This window comes from Phascolarctos cinereus, unplaced genomic scaffold (assembly GCF_003287225.1).
Source record: "Phascolarctos cinereus isolate Bilbo 61053 unplaced genomic scaffold, phaCin_HiC Scaffold_4;HRSCAF=312, whole genome shotgun sequence".
NCBI classification, from domain to species: Eukaryota; Metazoa; Chordata; class Mammalia; order Diprotodontia; family Phascolarctidae; genus Phascolarctos; species Phascolarctos cinereus.
This window is the reverse complement of record NW_027555847.1, coordinates 130497733-130518501: the sequence shown is the minus strand read 5'-3', so window position 1 is coordinate 130518501 and position 20769 is coordinate 130497733. Positions and strand designations below refer to the sequence as shown.

At 42.5% G+C, this 20769-nt stretch overlaps 1 protein-coding gene across 2 annotated transcripts in view; it reads left to right on the top strand.

Moving 5' to 3' along the window:
* Positions 1 to 20769, top strand: part of CACNA1H (calcium voltage-gated channel subunit alpha1 H) — a 157637-nt gene that overhangs the window by 31152 nt on the left and 105716 nt on the right. For both annotated transcript variants that reach the window (XM_078152594.1, XM_078152593.1), the window contains exons 5-6: positions 13732 to 14047; positions 20259 to 20351. In XM_078152594.1, the coding sequence (XP_078008720.1) occupies positions 13732 to 14047; positions 20259 to 20351 (409 nt within the window). The remainder of the gene's footprint in view (positions 1 to 13731; positions 14048 to 20258; positions 20352 to 20769) is intronic.

Here is a 20769-nt window from a genome sequence, read left to right as displayed (position 1 = left end):
TAAAAACGGATGAAAGCATGCTTCCTGGATGACCATGAGGGGTGAGTCCACTCCCACCTCTCTGTCCATCTTTTCCTTCTGGAGCACTTCTTCGCAAACCTTCGAACCCTAGCTCCAGCCCCATCTCCCATAAGGCAATGAGCCACAAAGTAGAGAGAATGATGGAGTTGGAGCCAGAAAGATTTGGATTCGGGTCTTGCCTCAGATACTTAATGGCCAGCTACATGACCCTGGACAAGTCACCTAATGTCCCTGAGCCTCAGCATCCTCATCTGTCAAATGAGGGATCCTTCTCCAGGCAGCCTTCCTTGATCCCACTTTAGCAGACCTTCCTCTGAGATCCTGTTGCCCTTATCATTTGAGCCACACAGTCTAACACTTGATTCTCTACTGACTTATCACATAGACTACCCACACATGTACAAGTGTCTCCAGGTTGTTGTTGTTTGTCCTTCATTCTCAAAGAGGGCCATGACGTCATTAGACTAGGAGCTCCCTGAGGGCAGAGATCCTCTCTTCCCTACAGTACCCAGCAGGCGCTGCACTTCCTTAGCGTTTACCATTCTCATTTCATTCTTCTCTGCTTCGTGTTGGACGGAACCATCTAGAAGCAGTGCCCATAAAAGATACTCTCCTTCGATGATTCCTTTATGTTTAGTGTTCAGCAAACTATTGCTCAGGTGGAACAAATTATTTACTGTTTGTAATCGAGTGAAAGTGCTGGGATTATTAGTGCTGTCATTCATTACTGTCATAGCTCCTTATATAATACTTAAGAGTTGACAAAGCACTTTAAATCCATTATTCTGTTTGGCCTTGTCCACAAGCCTTTGAGGTAACTAAGGCAACTATTTTTTTTTCATTTTGCTGATGAGAAAAGTGAATCCAAGCTCAGTTAAGTGATTCACCCAAGGTCACGTAGTAAGCATTAGCAAAGCTATAATTCGACTTGTATTCTACCAAAACACATGGGGAAAAAAAGCATAACACTTTCAAAGAAGTATATAAATCAGTGAGTGTGAATATAAAGCAAATTAGCACATAAAATTCTAAGGGAATAAAGTCATATAGTAACCAGACAAGATTGGGTTAAAAATAATAATAATAACAACAACAACAACAGCTAGTATTTATGTAATGCCTTAAGGTTTAGAATGTGCCTTACAAACATTATCTTAATTGATCCTCACAACAGCCCTGGAAGGTAGGCACTATGATTATCACCATTTTATAGATGAAGAAACTGAGGCAGACACTAGTTAGATGACTTGCCCAAGGTCATATAACTAGCAAGTGCCTGAAACCAGATTTTACTCCAGGTCTGGCATTCTATCTGCTATGCTACTATCTCTCTCTGGGATGGTTTTGTGGAGCACATAAGTTCCATGTGGTATTTTGAAGGAAGAAGATCTAGATTGATGACAAGGAGTAGGAATGGGAATTTCAGGTAAGGCCAATGCTATGTAGGAAGGAAGGAAGGAAGGAAGGAAGGAAGGAAGGAAGGAAGGAAGGAAGGAAGAGAGGAAAGGAAAGGAAAGGAAAGGAAAGGAAAGGAAAGGAAAGGAAAGGAAAGGAAAGGAAAGGAAAGGAAAGGAAAGGAAAGGAAAGGAAAGGAAAGGAAAGGAAAGGAAAGGAAAGGAAAGGAAAGGAAAGGAAAGGAAAGGAAAGGAAAGGAAAGGAAAGGAAAGGAAAGGAAAGGAAAAGAAAGGAAAAGGAAAAGAAAGGGGTGAGGAAGGACAGAAGGAAAGAGGGAGGAAGGAAAGAAAGTAAGACACAAAGAAAGAAAGCACTTATTAAGTTTTTACTATATGCTAAGCACTGGAGATATAAATAGAAAAGCCAGATAGCCCTAGCTGTCAAGGCACTCACATAAATAAACTGGCCAGTCCTAAGTCATATGGAAAGGTCGTCCTAAATGCCTCTTCCTTAGTGTCACCTAGCATGAATCTCAAAGACCAAGCTCTTCCTCTTCCTCCTCTTCTTCCCTGTGGTCCAAGAGTTCAAGAAAATTAACTGGGGCAACATTTTGAACCTGTTCCATGAGAACCAAGTTGGAGGAAGAGGGGAGGGCAAGGTGGAAAAGAAACAGCAACAGCGAGACATTTTTAGCCATGCAACAGGAAGAATCATGAACCAGGAACCCAGATACGTGGATTCTAGTCCTCACTTTGCTGCTACTTTGCCGGATGAACTTGGAAAATTCACTTCTTCTCTTAGGACCTCAGTTTGTCAATCCATAGATGCTAGGGATTGAACTAAGCTCCTTCCAGTTGTAAAGTTCTGTCATTCCTTTACCATCTTGCCAATAGGCAGTCTTCCCCTCCTAGGCTGGTAATCCAAGGTCACCCCTAAGCTTGTCACACAAAATTGTTCTCAGACAGTTGGAAGCTCAGGAAAACCCCCAAATAAGTTGCTTTCTTGTACACATTTGCTTTCACAGAAGGAGAAGTTTAAGGGGAAATAGAGCCCAGACACTGTGGGATTTAATTTTCACATAAGTCCCTTTTTTTAAGTGGTGTTTGGTAAAACTTGTCTCTGATCGTCCTTGATATGTTTGCATTTCTTTTCTTAAAGTGTGAACGTTGTGCTTGGCCCATGATTAAAGAAAATAATAACAAGAGGGTTGGAAGTTTTCTGCTCAGCTGAAATGCCAGAGCCCTGAATTCTGAGTGGGCTGTAATCTTGGCAGAGATGAGTGTATAGCATTTGGAGAGCCTGTCACTTATTTGGGCACTTTCTCCCAGAGGGATGATTCTCCCTGTTCCCACAGGCTGGGCCCCACAAGGCACACAGGGTGGAGAGGACTGAGCAGGCCATAGGATTGGCCATGGTTGGACTGGGAGGGAGTGAGAGAAAGAAAACGTGGACCTTGGTCTCCTCTCTAAGCCCACAGATCAGACTGGTTGCTCCCAGACCATACTTTCCCAAGGACATCAATGCCAGGAATAGTTTTGTTTTGTTTTTGATTTTTAGAGTTTGGAGGCAGAGGGAAACAAAGGTGGAAGAAAGACAGAATGGGGAAGTTGAGGCAGAGATCTTACATTTGTACAGTGATGTAGGGTTTAGAAAATATTTTCCCATCTCTTATCTAATCTAATCTTCACAATAAGCTTGGGAGAAAGAAAAGGAGGGAGACAGAACAGAGATTATTCTCTCCATATTCTAGTAGAAATAAAATGATTTGAGCATGATTAAATGGCTAGTTAGAGCCATTGCAGGAACCTGAATCCAGACCTTCTGACTTCAAAAGGGGCCAGAGTTCTTTCCACCAGCTCCACACTGCTTTTAGTTTCCAGATGATCTTTCCCCAGGACCTTTCCTTGAACATTTCCTTTTCTCCAATTAGTTCTTAACTCAAGGTTACAGTTTCAAAACCCGCCTTCTAGTATGACAAACCAGTAATGTACAAGGTGGAGAATACTTTCTTCTCCATTTGACTCATAACAATCTGCTGTCTCTATACCATAAATGCTAGGCAAATCAGCAGCCTGGCACCTAGTTCAGGTTGGAGCCAGATTGTGGAGGCCCTTAAATACTAGGCTTAGGAATTTCTACTTTATCCTAAGGGTGACAGAGAACCATAGAAGGTTATTGAGTAGAATAGTGATGTGGTCAGGCCTGTGCCACAGTAATTGCATCAAATGGATTAGAAAAGGGAGAGATTAGAAATGGAAAGGCCAATTGGGAGGCTAGTATGGTTCAGGCAAGGGGTAATGACCATGTGAGTGGAGAGAAGAGAAGAGAGATGAGACATTTTAACTTTAAGATTTTTGCAGTCAATTAAATGTGAGAAATGAGGGAGAAGAAGGAGTGAAAGATGACTCCCAAATATACAAACTTAGATAACTTAGATAACTGGGAAGATGGATGTACCCCTGTCAGAAATAGGAAAGTGTGAAGGGGAGGAAGAGGAGAAGATAGTTCTGGTTTTGGATATTTTTAATTTGAAATACCTATAGAAATCCAGCCAGAGATGTCCACCAGCCAATTGAGAATGCTCTAACCTGGTGTGTAGCAAGGAAATTGGGACTGAATATAAAGTCCTTGAAAGCAGGAATTGTTTCATTTTTGTCTTTTTATCTTCAGCATCCAGTACAGTGACTGGCACATAGAAGGTGATTATTGAATGCTTGTTTATTGATTGCTTGATATGTAGATTTGAGAGTCATCTGCTTAGAGATAGTTGAGTCAATGGGAACTAGAGAAATCACCAAGGGGAAAGTGGAGAGAGAAGAGAGGGAGAGGAGAGAGAAGAGAAGAGAGAGAGGAGAGAGAGAGAGAGGAGAGGGGAGAGGAGAGGAGAGGAGAGGAGAGGAGAGGAGAGGAGAGGAGAGGAGAGGAGAGGAGAGGAGAGGAGAGGAGAGGAGAGGAGGAGAGAAGGAGAGGAGGAGAGGAGAGGAGAGGAGAGGAGAGGAGAGGAGAGGAGAGGAGAGGAGAGGAGAGGAGAGGAGAGGAGAGGAGAGGAGAGGAGAGGAGAGGAGGAGAGGAGAGGAGGAGAGGAGAGGAGAGAGAGGAGAGGAGAGGGAGGAAGAGGAGAGAGAGAGAGAAGGAAGGAGAGAAGAGAGAGAGAGAGAGAAGAGAAGAGGTGAAACCATATTAAGAGCTTTGAAGGACATCTATACTAAGGGAGCATGAATTGGATGATAAACCAGCAAAGGAATTTTAAGGGAGGTGGTTAGAAAGGTAGGACAAGAATTACAGTGTCGTGAACATAGAAAGCAAAGTCCAGAGAAGGACAGAGGAACCTATCATGAATTAGCAGTGGCTGGTTTATAGGACACATCAATACTGTGCTATCAGCTTTACCAAGCACACTCTTATCCCATATCTCAAGTCTCAGCTCTGATGACCATGGCTTTTGCTCTCTTTGCTGCATCAAAACCACCCAGACAAGAACAATTCACAGGGCTGCTATGGTCTGCATTTTACAGATGAAGACACCAATACCTAGAAAAAGAAACTGATTTATCCAAGATCACTTTAAAAAAAAAATCACTGTCAGACCTGGGAGTTCTTCCTCCTATACTTCGGTTCCTTAAAAAGTGAGCTCCTCCTCTCTCAGCGCCAAGCCTGGGATAGGTCGCACCCTTGAGACCTCTCCCTGCCAAATCCCCTGCCCCCCACCCTCAAGGCATTAAACCTTCAAACCTTTGAACAAGGTTTAGCTGCCTCTCTAGTCTGTTTGCCATTTGACTACCCCCACCCCCACCACCCGGCACATGCCAGAAAAGAGAAGCAATTTCTGGACGTCTCTAGCTAGCTATCAAAATCCCATGTTTTTCATTCAAAAGGTCACCACTGTGAAAAACGAAAATGTGTTATTTAAATGCAGATTGCCCACCCTGCACTGCTCGCTTCTTCTTTCTAGTCAGATCGAGGGAGGTTTTCTCTGAAGCTGGGATCCCCTTGATAAATCACTTCACTGAGATCTCAGCTGTGCTACTGATTCATTCTGGGCCCCTTGCCCTCTCTGAGCCTCAGTTTTCCCATCCATTAAATGAGGGGTTTGGATGGGATGACCTCTTAGATACGTCCATTCCAGAGCTAACATTCCAGGATGATATACAACTCAAAATGTCTTAGCCTTGCTTAGGAAAAAGGGCACAAATACAGTTCCTGTTCTCAAGATGCTGAAGTCTAATGGAAGAGACAACATGCAAACAAGAAATTTGTAAGATAAATTGGGGGGGAGGGGGCAGATAATCTCAAAGGGAAGGCATGCAAATGAGGGAAGGATTAACCTTAGCCAATGCTCAGATAATCCTAATACATAGTTAAGATGCCCTTTCCATTAGTGACCTTCCACTGTGTTCTCTTCAATGCCTGCTCTATAGGTAACAAACTTGCTTCCATCTTAAACCATTTACTTTCTTGTTCCCTCTATCTTCTTGCACTCACTGAGACCTGGCTTCTTCCTGATGACACAGCTTCCTTAGCCACCCTTTCCAGAACTGGCTGCCCTTTCAATTATATCACCGCCACCCCCAACTCATTGGTCATGGATGGGGAAGTTGGAAGTTTCCCATTGCCACTTGTAGGCTCTCTCTCTATCAACATCCCTCAGTAACCTCCCCTCCTTGGAGGTTGATTCAATCTATATTTATTACCCAATCAAAATTCTGGTGGCTGTCATCTACAGACCTCCAGAACACTCTCCATCCTTCCTCATGAGTTCAGATCTTTTTCTCACAGTCTTTTTCTCCTCCCCAACTCGTGCCCTCATCTGAGGGGACTTCAGCATATATAGGTGTTAAATTGATCTTCTTAAAGTCCAGGTCTGACCATGTCACCCCCTCCCCCTACTATATAGTCAACTCCAGTGGCTCCCCATTACCACCAGGATCAAATATAAAATCCTTTGCTTGACTTTTAATGCCCTTCATAACCTGACCTCTTCATAGTTTTCTTATACCTAATGCTTCTCCAAATATTCTGTGTTCTAGTGACAATGGCTTCCTTGCTGTTGTTTTCACAAGACACACCATCTTTTGACCCTGAGCAATTTCACTGGCTGTCCTTTCTCCTGGAGCTCTCTCCCTCCTTATCTCCTCCTGGTCTCCCTGTCTTCCATCAAGTCTCAGTTAAAGCCCCACTACCTGCAAAAATTCTTTCCTAATCCTCCTTAATTTTCATGCCTTCCCTCTGAGATTATCCCCCTCCCCACTTTTCTTACAAATTTTTTGTTTGTATTTTGTCTCTCCCATTAAATTGCAAGGGTCTTGAGAACAGGAACTGTATTTTTGCCTTTCTTCCTGTCTTAAGCACCTAGCATAGTGCCTGGCACATAGTAGGTGCTTAATAAGTGCTAGATGATTGGGTTTCATGGTCAAAGCTGTAACACAGATTATAATGGAAAACCATTTCATCATCCTCTGAGCTTTCCAGACTTTGACTTCAAGTGTTCTACTCATCCCCCTGACTATCCTCAGCTTTGTCAAGCAAACAGGCATTTCCTGTGTCCCCCTGTGTGCCCAGTCCCATGAAGAGGGAAGAAGAGATAAGAGGCATAAATGTAGGCCATGTCTTGGGGGGCTCGTGGCCTAGAGGAAACAGCACTCACATGCAGGAAACAAGGAGAAACCAGTTTGAGAAATGATGGTAAAACTGAGAGGTGATATTGAGGCCTAGGAGTCAGGAAGACCTAGGTTCTGTTGCTGAAGCCATTGCCTCAGACTAGCTGGGAGACGATGGGTGAGTCACTTAAACTCTCAGGGCCGCCAAGCATCTCAGTGAGAGCAAAGTTTGCAAAGAAGTCATTGATCTTTGTCTCTGGGAGGGATTTTTACATCCAGAGTTTGTTCTTTATACCCATTCAATCACTGGTCTAGATACTATCCCTTACCTCTGTCTGTCTCTCTAAATATGTGTGTGTGTATACACACACACACACACACACACACACACACACACACACACACACACACGGCAGCTAGGTGGCTTAGTGGATAGAGCTCTAGGCCTGGAGTCAGGAGAACCTGAATTTAAATCCAACCTAAGATACTTACTAGCTATATGACCCTGAGCAAGTCACTTAACCCTGTTTGCCTCAGTTTCCTCATCTGTAAAATGAGCTGGGGAAGGAAATGGTAAACCACTCCAGTTGCCAAGAAAACACCAAGGAGGTCACAAAGAATCAGACACAACTTAAAAGACTGAAGAACAATATACATCTACATATGTACAATTATCAAGGCAGCTAGTTGGCACAGTGAATAGAGTTCCAGGCCTGGAGTCAAGAGGACCTGAATTTAAATCCAACCTCAGACACTTACTAGCTGTATGACCCTGGGCAAATCACTTAACTTGTTTGCCTCAGTTTCCCCCTCTGTAAAATGAGCTGGAGAAGGAAATCGTAAAGCACACACCAGTATCTTTGACACGAAAACCCCAAATGGGGTCACGAAAGTCAGACGTGACTAATTGTCTGAGCAACAAAAATATATATTTTTACATACATATGTGTTCACACGTACACATGTGTAGGTATATACATATGTGCATAGACAAACATGTGCAAACATTCATACATACACATGTGCGTGCATGTGTGTGTAAGTGAGAGGGAATAGTCCAAGACAACTCCAAGTTACAAGTGTAGCTGACTAAGAAAGTGAATAAATAACACTTCAAACAAAATAGGGAAGGTCGGAAGAAGGACCAGTTCAGGTAGGGAAGATAAGACACTAAGTTCTGCTTGGGACATTTGGTCCAAACTCCAACCAAACTGCATGATACTGACCACTCAAGGATAACCTCAGAGTCACAGTAGCTCAGGTTGAATCCCACCTCCTCTACCACTTACTGCCTGCACTATAACTTTCACCTGGACCCTATACACACATGCATGTATGCGTGCATATACACATACAAGCACATGTATGTATATATACACATGTGTACATATACCTCCTAATCTGGGTCTCCGTTTACTAGTAATACCCGATGTGGTGGTGCCATGATGGCCTCAGCATTCTGCTCCAAACCGTAAATCAGCTACATCCAGTAAAATGTGGAGGCGCAGGGCCTTCAACCCCAGCTCTGCCGCTTACCAGCTGTGTGGCCTTGAGGAAGTCACTCACTTTCTATGGACCTCAGTTTCTTTCCTTATCTGTTGAATGAAGGGGTTAGAATAGATGACCTGTATCGTCTTTCCTAGATCTAGAGCTATGATCTTTAGATACTTGCTCCAGCAGGCCAATTACAGTTTCTTTAGCTAATGTTGTTATCAATCATGTGCCTTGTGTTCAGAGGGCTTTTTCAGCATATATATCATTGATGATCTGATTGAGGTCATTAGCTGGATAATTTTTTGTATCTTACAACCTATGGAATATGAAAGTTATTATAAATTAATATTTAATATAATAAAATATTAATCAATGTGATAAAACATGATAATATATTAAATAATGTCCTATAACAAATTGATCATGGTAATAATAATAACTTTTATCTGTGCAGTGCTTTACAGTTTCCAAAGCACTTTACATACATTATCTCTTTGGATCTTCAAAACAACCTTATGAAAAAGGTACATCAAGTATCGTTAGCCTCCTTTTACAGAGGAGGAAATAGAGTCTAAAAGCAGGGATGTGACTTTTTGAATAAATGGCTAATGGGCAGGTAAGCCCTTACTCTGGGACCTGGAGTCAGGAACACACATGTTCATGAGTTCAAATCCAGTCTCAGATACTTACTAGTTATGTGACTCTGAACAAGTCATTTAACACTGTTTGCCTCAGTTTCCTCATCTGTAAAATGAGCTGGAGAAGGAAATGGCAAACCACTCCAATATCTTTGCCAAGAAAGCCCCAAATAGGGCTATGAAGAGTCAGATATGACTGCAAACAACTAGACAACAAAAAAAGGAGTAGTAATACTTCACTTGCATTTTCATGGTGATGTGTTTGGAAAGCCAAAGAGATATGCGTATAAAGTGCTTTAGAATCTGTAAGGCATTACAGATATAAAGTACTAGTATAATATTATCAATTTATTATGATATACTCTTTAATATGTTATGTTTTACTATATTGTTTACCATTCAATTCTATTGAATATTAATTATTGATCATAATAATTTTCACATTCTGTAGGTTGCAATGGATAAAAAGATGACCAGGTTAATATCCTCAAACAAATCATCAATGGTAACATAAACTGAAAAAGCTAAACATCTGCTGATACTAACATTAATCAAAGGAATTCTGAAATCTTCTCTCTTGAACAAGTATCATAGAGCTATACACAGACCAAAAACCAGAAAGGATTGTAGAGTCCATATTACAACCCCTTCATTTAACAGATGAGGCACCAAGTCCAGAACAGCTGAGTGACTTCACTGAGGTCCCATAGGTAGTAAGTGATAAAGCTGGGATGCAAATTCAGGCTCTGTGCCTCTGAATTCAGTAGCATCTACTGAATGTAGTTGGTTAAAGGACTGGAGGAGAACTCAAACTCAAGTCCATCATGCCACCATCATATCACTTGCTGTCATCTTAAGGAATCCAGAGCAACTAAGTTCTGGGACGGGTGAGCAGCATGTATGGGTCACAGCCTTAAGGAGGGTCACTGTGAAGGTGTCTGCAGAAGGGTAAGAGGGCTGGGGAGAGCCAGAACCTCTTGATGTTGTTTGACTTTCATTTTCAAAGAAGGCCAATGACATCATAGAGTGATGTCTTGACTTGTGCATGAATCGGATTTAAGTGAGGCAAAGATGTGCAAAGTCGTTAGACTCACTCTGTCCTCCAGAGGCATCTTAGTCCAGTGGCAAGGCAAAAGTCAAGATGACCACAGAGATGGCCAGGATGCAGTAGGTGACCCTGGCCTTTCTAAATTAAGGTCTTTCCCAGGTCTCAGTTTCTCTGAGGCATTGCCCATTCAATGACTAAGGACTAGGTAAGAATTGAGACAAAAGATGGCCCAATTTATCATCACAAAAATATCATTCCAGGAGGGGACCAGAATCTCTGAACTAGTGTGGAAAGAAGGAAAAGAAAGAATCCATCAATACCTTTTAATGACAGAACCACACAGCTAAGGAGACCTGAGGTTCCTGAGGGGCTTTCCCTGTGCGGACCTGGGCTCCTCTTTGTGATGTATATCCTCGGAAAACTCTTGGGCATCAGGCTGTGAGATGGCAATATCATGGGCACAGAGAAGGCTGGAGGATTTTTGAATGATGGCTGGGTGGCACAAACCCATTGACAGTTTCATCCTTGACATTACCTTCTGACTCCTGTCCTATCATGTATCCTTGGATCTTTATATTTGAAGACAAGGGAATTTCCCACAAGGAATATAATTCTACTAGGCGAACTAAAAGAGGCAGCAAAGTATGGAACACTAGACTTAAACCAGGAACCCTGGATCCAAAACCTAACTACAGGATCATTTAAAGTCTCTCAGGCTCAGTTTCCTCATGTGTAAAATGGGAGCAATGATAGCAGAATTACCTATATCATAGGGTAGTCTTGAGGAAAGTTCTCTGCAAACCATCAAGCACTATATAAATGTGCACTGTTGTCATTATTACTTTTCAGGGGCAGGGATTTAGACCCTTTCTATAAATCCACTCCAGGACAGTCCACGATCATAAATATCAATACCAAATCACTTAAGAAAAGGAGTGGAAGGAGTTAGGGTCAGGTCACCAGGCTATCCTCAGAGACTTCAGATCAGGATCTCAGGGGCAGAAAGTTCACAGTCAAGAGGCAAAGTCAGGAGCACAGAACTTAGTGACCAAGCCACAAGCAGTCAGCTCTGAGTCAGGCAATACAGGGGGAGGCCCTGCCATGGCTTCATAGGCTAAAACAGGTAGAGCCAGGAAACAGAACCCTAAAAGGAGAAGATCTAGGAGCCCTATGTGCCCCACTGTCCCTAGGGTGCTTCCTCCTGTCCAAGCCCTGGCTCCCAGTGTGATTGACCCAGGTACGTCCACCCACGTTCTTACCCTCAGCAGCCCAACAGTGATCACAGCTGCTCTCTAGTGACTAAGGGCTCCAAATTTAAACTTACAGCCCCACCCTGTGTCTGTGTTGAGGTGTATAGATGGTGTTGGGGGGAGGGGTACATCTGAAGCACTTCTATGTGTTTTGCTAAGTAGTTGTGAATGTAATGGCTGGAAGCAAAATGGATGGCCAGCCCCATCTCTGCTCAGCTCTTCCATCCATCTCCAGGGAAGGAATATAGGTCACCTGAAGGCTGTGGGGGAGGCTGGTGGGCTGCCACTCGGAAGCCGTAACCTAGTAACGTATTCTCCTCATCTGGCCCTGGAAGATGTTTAATGATGTGTGTGTGTGTGTGTGTGTGTGTGTGTGTGTGTGTGTGTGTGTTAAAGCTTTGAACAAGCATAGTCACTTGGTAATGCCAGGATATAGGGACAATGCTGAAACATAACCCTTAATCTGATTTTTTGCAATAGCTGGAGAGGTTTTAGATGCAAGTTAATGAGATTTCTCTGCAAAAGGGCTCTTCCAAGTGAATGGGGACCCCACTGGGGAGGGATCTAGAGCTTGGTGTATCCTTCCCTCTTGCTTCCCTGAGATTTCTCTGTTTCCTAGAAGGACAGAATTCTGCCATCTGAAGTTCATGGACCTTGCCTAAGAAAGGACTTCTAAGGTTCGCTTCTAGGTTGACTATGTTTTTGCCTTTCTTTGTAACCCCAACACTTCACCTAGTATCTGGAACATAGTAAGCGATTAATAAATGCTCATTAATGATGACCTTGGTGATTCTTGACCTTAGGCAGCAGACAGGAGGCAAGATCAGGGCCACCATGGATACTTGTGCCAGCCCATGCCCTGAGCTCTGGATGGTCACCAGGAAGCAGAAATGGAGGTCCATTGCCCAGAAGGCCATGGAATCCAGCCTGTCTAGTCTGTCCCTGCCCCAGATCTGTCTCCAGCTCCTGAATCTTGGTCCATGATTCCAGGGAGAGGCAACTCTAATACCTTGTCTCAGACCTTGGCCTAACTTTTTCCTGGACCACTAACCTGACAATCCCCTTCTAGGAAAGCCTGTCCCAGCTTCTCCAAGCCTCACCTTTAGGATGAGTTAAGATTTTCTGCAACTCCTATTGTTCGATGTTGCTTTTCTTCCAGTTCTTCCAGACTCACACCCAGTTGGAGTTTTCAGCGTGACAAAATTTGAAGAGGTGGGGAAGGAAGTGGGGCATTCAGGATGGCCAACAACGTAGGCATTGGCAAGTGAAGGGATAAGGGGCAAAAGACAGGGATGAGTAACACGTGTTGAAAGTATCATACTGTGGTTAGCACTGTGCAGCAGGTAAAGGGACTCAGAGTCATCATCATCATCCTCATCTTCCTCCCCTTACCTCTGCCTCTTCAAATCTTTGGTTTCTTTTGAAATTCTACTCGAGCACCACCTTCTATATGGAGCCTTTCCTGATACCCTCAGTGGTTAGGGCCCTGCCCTTCCCCGCACGCCCCAATCACCTTGTGCCTTTTTGGTATACATTTATCCCTACCTACATATGTACATGTGTACATGTTGTCTCCACCAGTAGAAGGTAAGTTCTTTGAGAACAGAAACTGTTATACCTTTTGTCTTTGTAACCATAGCATCTGGTACATAATGGGTGCTTGATAAATGTGTATCGATTGGTTTATCATTTTCTTCATAATTACTTTAATAATAGCAGTTGTTCACATTTAAGGTTTGCAAACTGCTCCATATTCTTATTAGCTTGGTGAGCTTGGGCAAGTCATTTCCTTTTTATGAGCCTCAGTTTCCTTATCTGTAAAATGATGATGGTTGTACTACCTTACGGAGTTGTGGGAGGCTCAAAGGAGAATATATACGTATAAGCACATATCTAATGTTTATGCATATAATACATATAGTATAATATATGATATAACATAGTATTGTTATATATAATAATATATAATATTATCTATGATATGTCATATAATATAGTATGATATGTCATATAATATAGTATAATATGATATAGCATAGCATAATATAATATAGCATATGCATATATAAAATGCTTTGTAAACTTAAATGACTTGTATGAACATTCGCTATTGTTACTAATAATGCATAATCGCCTGATTAGCCCCACATACCATCACTACCCAAATCACAGGATTATTGTGCGCTCTCTACAGTCTGAGCTACCATTTTTCTCATTCTAATTTTCATTACTGAAGTCATTGTATACCTTCTAACGATTCCCCCCAACCTTATTTTCTCTGACCACAGAAATAACAACCTGACCTTCCTGAACCCCTATTACCAGACAGATGAAGGTGAGGAGAACCCTTTCATTTGCTCTTCACACCGCGACAATGGCATGCAGAAGTGTTCACACATCCCCATCCGCCGGGAGTTGCGGGTAGAGTGTACACTAGGCCTGGAGGCTTACAGCCGCTCTTTGGAGAGCCCCGATGGCGGTGGCCGAAACTCCTGCATCAACTGGAACCAATACTACAACGTGTGCAGGACAGGTGACTTCAACCCGCACAATGGAGCCATTAACTTCGACAACATTGGCTACGCCTGGATCGCTATCTTCCAGGTGTGACTCCCCAACTCCCTTCCATGTGGGGTCACTCAGAAGACCAATAACTTGAAAGAGGGAATCATTGTAGTGATGTGAGAAGAAATATGAGGACAGACTGAGGGGATGAGGAGTCCTCAGTATGAGGAAGGATGTCAGCAACAGATGTAGGAATGGACAAATACATCTGAGGCTGCGTACTAGAGAATAAATATAGGAATCAAAGTATTACAACTAGAAGGGGCCTTAGAGATCACTTAGCCCAAACTTTTCATTTTACAGCTAAAGAAACTGAGGCAAGGACAGACTCAATAATTTGCCCCACATCATACAACTCATACATAGCAGGACTAAGATTGGAATCCAGGTTTTTGACTCCAAATTCTGCTCTCTTTTTCCTATACCATGCTATCTCTGGGGCTCCAACCATACCTAGTTTTGGGAAAGAGTAGTATTGTAGATTTAGTGCTAGAAGAGATCTTAAGGTATCATCTAATACAAACCTCCTCACAGTATTTAATTTGGTCTTACACTACCCCCATTGTCAGTGTACACCAGTCAGACCAGTCCATCTTTTGTCAAAACCACTGTGTATACATGCATGTGCACAGGCAGCATCTAAGACAGTGGAAAAGTAGATAGCAGGTAAAGCTAGTTAAATAGGGCCACACCTGGGACTTGAACTCAGTGAGCCTTCCACCATGCAATCCTGCTTTAAAATCACAAAATGTACACATGGGAAAGATGATATGTCAAAATATATAATTTGGAACCAGATAGTAAAAGGCTGTGAATGATATGTTGAAGAATCTGGACTTTCTATAAAACAGATTCCCCAAAATCTCACTGCTGAAATGAGGGGGCCCCTTTGAAGCTTAAGACAGGGAGATTTCTGAAAAACAGAATGCTCTTTTCTCCTTCTGTCAATCAGTCAGCAAACATTTATTAAGTGCTTACCATGTTCCAGGCACTGTGCTAAGCACGAGGGATACAATAAAAGGGAGGGAAAAGTTCCTGCCCTCAAAGAACTCTCATTTTAATGAGAAATAATATATAAATAATTATATTACAATAATATATACAGTGAACATGGAAGGAAATCATAGAGAAGGGACTAGCAGAGTGGTGTGGGGGTTGAAGAGACAGATGTAAGAGGGAAGGTATCCTGCAGAAGGCAGGGTTGGATCTAAGCTTTGAAGGGACCAAGGGGAGCTCCAAGTCTGAGGTGAGGAGGAAGAAAGCTTCCCAGACATGGATTCAGGAGGCTGCGTGTGAAGAACACGGAGGCCAATGTATACCTGGATCACAGAGTACATTGAAGGGAGGGGAAGAAGTGTGAGAAGACTTGCCTTTGTAGGAGAAGTCTCCCTATCTGGGTGTTCCCATTATCAGTGAAATCATAGGTCCTAGTATCATTGCTGTTTGACTTGATGGTGGTTGTCATTATCACCATGACTGTCACAGGATAAAGTCCAAACTACTCAGCCTGGAGTCCAAGGGCCTTCACAATCTGATGCCAGCCTTCTCTCTCTCTAGTGCCTTCTGACTCAAGCAGACCACTGTACCTTCCCCAGTACATCCCCCACACTGTCACACCCCCACGCGGGCCTTTCTCACACAGGACCTTATGGCTGGAGCACCCTTTCCCTAAAATCTGTCTTTACTCCTTTTCCACCCTCCCTCATCCTTTTTCCCCACTCTCAGGCAGCCTGAATTGATCTCTCCCTCTTCAGATTTCAATATCACCGTGTTTGCTCTTCTCAAAGAAGTTATCACATGATCCTGGCGCTCTAATTGTTTGGGATTACTGTACAATTTCCCCTATCAGATAAAGAGATTTTTTTAAGGCAGGAATGTTTTCTTATTCTTCTGTCTCAGCCCAGTATATCAAAATGTAATATAATAAAAAAGAAGCAGGGAGGGAGGGAAGAAGGAAAGAAAGAAAGAAAGAAAGAAAGAAAGAAAGAAAGAAAGAAAGAAAGAAAGAAAGAAAGAAAGAAAGAAAGAAAGAAAGAAAGAAAGAAAGAAAGAAGGAAGGAAGGAAGGAAGGAAGGAGGAAGGAAGAAAGAAAAAAGAAAGAAGAAAGAAAGAAGAAAGAAAGAAAAGAAAGAAAGAAAGAAAGAAAGAAAGAAAGAAAGAAAGAAGAAAGAAAGAAAGAAAAAGAAAGAAAGAAAGAAGGAAGAAAGGAAGGAAGGAAGGAAGGAAGGAAGGAAGGAAGGAAAGGAAGGAAGGAAGGAAAGAAAGAAAGAAAGAAAGAAAGAAAGAAAGAAAGAAAGAAAGAAAGAAAGAAAGAAAGAAAGAAAGAAAGAAAGAAAGAAAGGAAGGAAGGAAGGAAGGAGGGAAGGAAGAGAAGAAGAAGAAAGGAAGAGAGAAATGTGGAAGTGAAACCACTAAATGCACCCCTCTCTCTCTCTCTCTCTCTCTCTCTCTCTCTCTCTCTCTCTCTCTCTCTCTCTCTCCCTGTCTTTCTCTCTTCCTTCCTTCTCTCTCTCTCTCCAAGTTTGGCAATGAAAGGCAAGAAAAATATCAGAAAATAGCTGTAAGGGATGGTAGCTTCAATTTGTTGTGATTGTTTTAAAGGGAAGACCTGAGTATGTTTGCAGGCATCAGAGAAGGAGCCAATATAGAAGAAATTATTAAAGGGATGAGGAATGGGAGGGAGAGAAGGGGGAAGGATAAAGAAAGGGAGAGAAAAAAGAAAAAAATGAAAGAAGGGGAAGAGGAGAGAGAAAAAAAGAAAAAAGGAAGAAGGGAGGGGGAAAGAAAGAGAAGAAAAGAAAGAAAGAAAGAAAGAAAGAAAGAAAGAAAGAAAGAAAGAAAGAAAGAAAGAAAGAAAGAAAGAAAGAAAGGAAGGAAGGAAGAAAGAAAAAGAAAGAAAGAAAGAAAGAAAGAAAGGAAGAAAGAAAGAAAGAAAGAAAGAAAGAGAAAAAGAAAAAGAAAAAGGAAGGAAGGAAGAAACAAAGAAAAATAAAATGGAGCAAATTCCTAGAGGATATGGAAGAGGATAGGATCAAGGGCACAAGTAAAAGAACTAATCTTGGCAAAGAGAAAGACTTCCTCATCTTCCTCCTCCTCCTTGCAGACCAGAGTAAATGAGAGAAAAGATGAAGATGTTCAAGAGGTTCTGGGCTGTGGAGCCAGAGAGACGAGACAGTTCATCTTTAAAATGAGGTGTTGGGCTAAATGCTCTCTAAGGACTTGATTCTGGCAATGAATGGAGTACAGGATGTGTGCTGATGCATCTTCCTTAGCACATATTCAGGTTTTCTGGGCATCGGTGTCAACAGAGGCTAGAAATTAGAGCAGATGCTGGTGACGGCTGGTGACCTCTAAGTCCTGGAAGGATGTAGGCATATTGACAACCCTCCACAATCTGTCTCCAAACTATTTATCTCACACCCCAGGGGGAATATTGCTTGAGCCACTCCTGGTGTTTCACCCAAGAAATTGGGGGAGGGGTCCTGCAGTTTCGGAAATAGCTGGATAAGCTGCTAAGAGTTCAAAAGAAAATGAGATTTTAGAACTAGAAAGGGAATCTTAGAAATCATTTTACCCAATCCTACTTTTTTATAGAGGAGGAAACTGAGGAACCAGAGAAAGGAAGGGACTTAGCCCAGATCACATAGCTAATTAATGGCAGTCACAGTTGGAATCCAGATTTTCTAAGCCCAGATCCACCATGTCCTTCCCACCACATCATTATGCCTCCTATACTGAGCCACTTACAAAGTATAGCTGTGACAGGGAAGGAGTGAGTCACCAGGCACTTTGAAGGTGGCATTGAATATAGTGTACTTCTTGGGCAGCAGACAAGGGCACGTCTCTGCTGCCAGCTCCATCTTACCCCATAGCAAATGGTGCATACTCATTAGCTTATGTGGACAGATGTAGAAAGAAGCCAAGAAATTAATTGGGAGGTTTGGGAAGGGGTGTCTCGCCTTTTATCACATGTGAATTCTGAGGCCATTTGGCACAGCAGTGATTAGAGGACTTGTCCTCCAAACCATCCCTGAATTGATATGGGATTCCAAGTTTCCCAAAGACCACAGAGCAGCTGCCTGTGTGATCCAAAAACAAAAATACTCATGCTGGGGCCTGGAGAGGAGAAAGGAAAGGGACTGTGATGTGGTGAGCAGCAGAAGGGTGTCTCTTCCAGGTGGCTGAGTTGGGCATAGGCTGTGTCCATACCAGTTCACATGGATGCCCATAGATTTGTATTGTTCCTGGGGAAGCTTTCCTGGGAGCCTCATAAAGGCCAAAGAAGCTTCACTTTCTTAGCTGCTGCTCAGGGAGTCTAGGGAGAACTCACACATTGTAACTTTATCTATGGAGTCCATATCAATTGGCTTGGAGTCAGGCCCAAGTTAAAATCCCACCTTAAATACTTAATAGTAGTATGATCCTGGCAAACTTAACCTCTCAGTTTCTTCATCTGTGAAATGAGGGAAATTGGACCCAAATGGTCTTGAAAATCCTTTCCAGCTCTTCATCTCTGGTCCTGTGATCGACATTGAAGTTTACAGAAATTCTGAGGCAGTGTGATGTAGTGGTAAGAACACTAGGCTTAGAGACAGAAAACCTGAGCTACCTACAAACTATGTGGCATTCGGCAAATCTCTTGGCCTCTCCAGACCTTAGGATGCTCACCTATAGAAGGAAAGCATTGGATTAATACACGTCTGGCTCTAACGTTCTCAGTGTCTATCAAGAAATGTCACCTGGCCACCCGTTCACAGGATTACAGATAATATTATCAATAAGATTATTAACAATAATAATAATAATAATCTCATCCTTAAGTCAAAGTAATTTATCCTTTCTGCCTCAAATAACTTAGCTGTGATAAGGGAAATTCAGATTTTCATGAGAATAATTTTTGAGAAAGGGTTTGTAGAGAAAGGCTCAGTGTGGGCGTTTTGGCTCACTTTCTCAAAACTCTATCTTGGTTGGCTGTGAGCACTGGGCAGTGATGTAGCCTCCAATTCTGGTAGCCCAGATGGGACCAGGGTAGAAGGAAATAGAATCTGATTCAAACAAAAAAAGGACTTCCTAAAAATCTAAGTGGTTAAAAAAAGGCAGCTTCTATTTCTATTATGCTTTACAAAAATACATTCTTCATAGCCCTCTGAAGCAAATAGTACAAGTATGATTATTCCTATTGTACAGTTAAGAAAACTGAGGTTCAGAAAGGAATGACTTGCTTAAGCTACTTACTGCTTACAGTAGCTTACTTACTTACTGTAGCTTACAGCTACAGAGCTGAGATTTGAGCCAAAGTTTCTGGAATCCAAATGCATTGCTCTTTCTGCTTTCTAGGCTGACTCTGCAAATAGAAGAGGCTACCTTGAGGGGTCTAGCACTGGAACAGTCCAAGCAGGGATTGGATGACCCAGGGTACTAGAGAGGGGTTTTCCTGTCTAGGTAAAAGGGATTGGATTATAGGGCCTCCAAGATTTCTTCCCACTCTGTGATTTTCCTGATCTCAAAAAAGCCTCATGGGTAAAACAGCAGAATTAGCTGAGGCTACATTTCCTAAAGTAACCATGTCCCCATATCCAGGGGAGCTTTGGATCAATAACTGAGGTAATATCAAGGCAGGATCCAGGATCTCCTCTCCCTACTTCTCCTTCACCCAGGTTGTTCCCTGCCCTTTGGCTTATTAAGGGAATAGAGTTCTCATCAGAACCTAGAAAGACCTTTTCAGACTTTGAGGATGAGCTGAAACCAACAAGGTGAATTTCAGAAGAATCAATGTGAATTTCTACCCTTGAATCCAAAAAATCAGTTACAAGATTGGGAAGAGATGGTTTAACATCAGTTTGTGTGAAAAAGACCCCTGAAGGTAGGGAGGTGGGGAGAAGTAGGTACTAGATGAAAAGTTCAATATAAGTGTAATATAGTGTATAGTATAGTTCCCCAGACCCCATTCCCACCTAGGGACCACTCCAGTGCCGTAAGCTCAGGAGCAGCTCGGGGCCCCATACTTCCTAGAGTCATTGTAGTTGGCTGTAGATGGACCACTATTCTTTCAGGGCCATATCTGACTACAATGTTGGGCCAAATAAGGAAAGGGAAAATCCAAATTAAAGAAGCTATGGAGATATGTGAGAGTTGTGGGAGGATGGGGCTGGATGGGAGAAGGGGAGGCCAAGGGTCAGACAAGCTCTATATTCTCTTGGCCAGATTTGCTCTCTGGGTAACTATCACTTCTCTCCTCTCTCTCCCTTAGGTTATAACCCTGGAAGGCTGGGTTGACATCATGTATTATGTCATGGATGCTCATTCTTTTTATAATTTTATATATTTTATATTACTAATAATCGTAAGTATGAGTTGTGGTTATGTGCCCTGATATCAAACATGCTATTCTAACCACCACCACCCCAGCCCAGTGGCAAGTTCAGGGATTAAAACCATGACTCCCATTGGGCCAAGACTTGGATTTATTCCAAGAACCCACTAGAAGCAACAGGGACCTGGTTCCCCATAAAGACCAAGGCATTACCTGGTAAAGTGGAGGTAGAAAAACTCTGTCCAATGTCAGATAGATTCAGCTCTCCCCTGTCTTGATTTTATTTAACCTACAGTGATAATGCTGTGACCACTTCAGCCTGGAAAATGACAGAACCACCCCTTTATTTGCTCTCTTCAGCGTATTGTGACTTTCTCACACAAAAATAGAACATCTGTCCTAAGGATAAAGGGAAGTTGAAGAGCTAGAAGCAGCAGTTAACATTTCA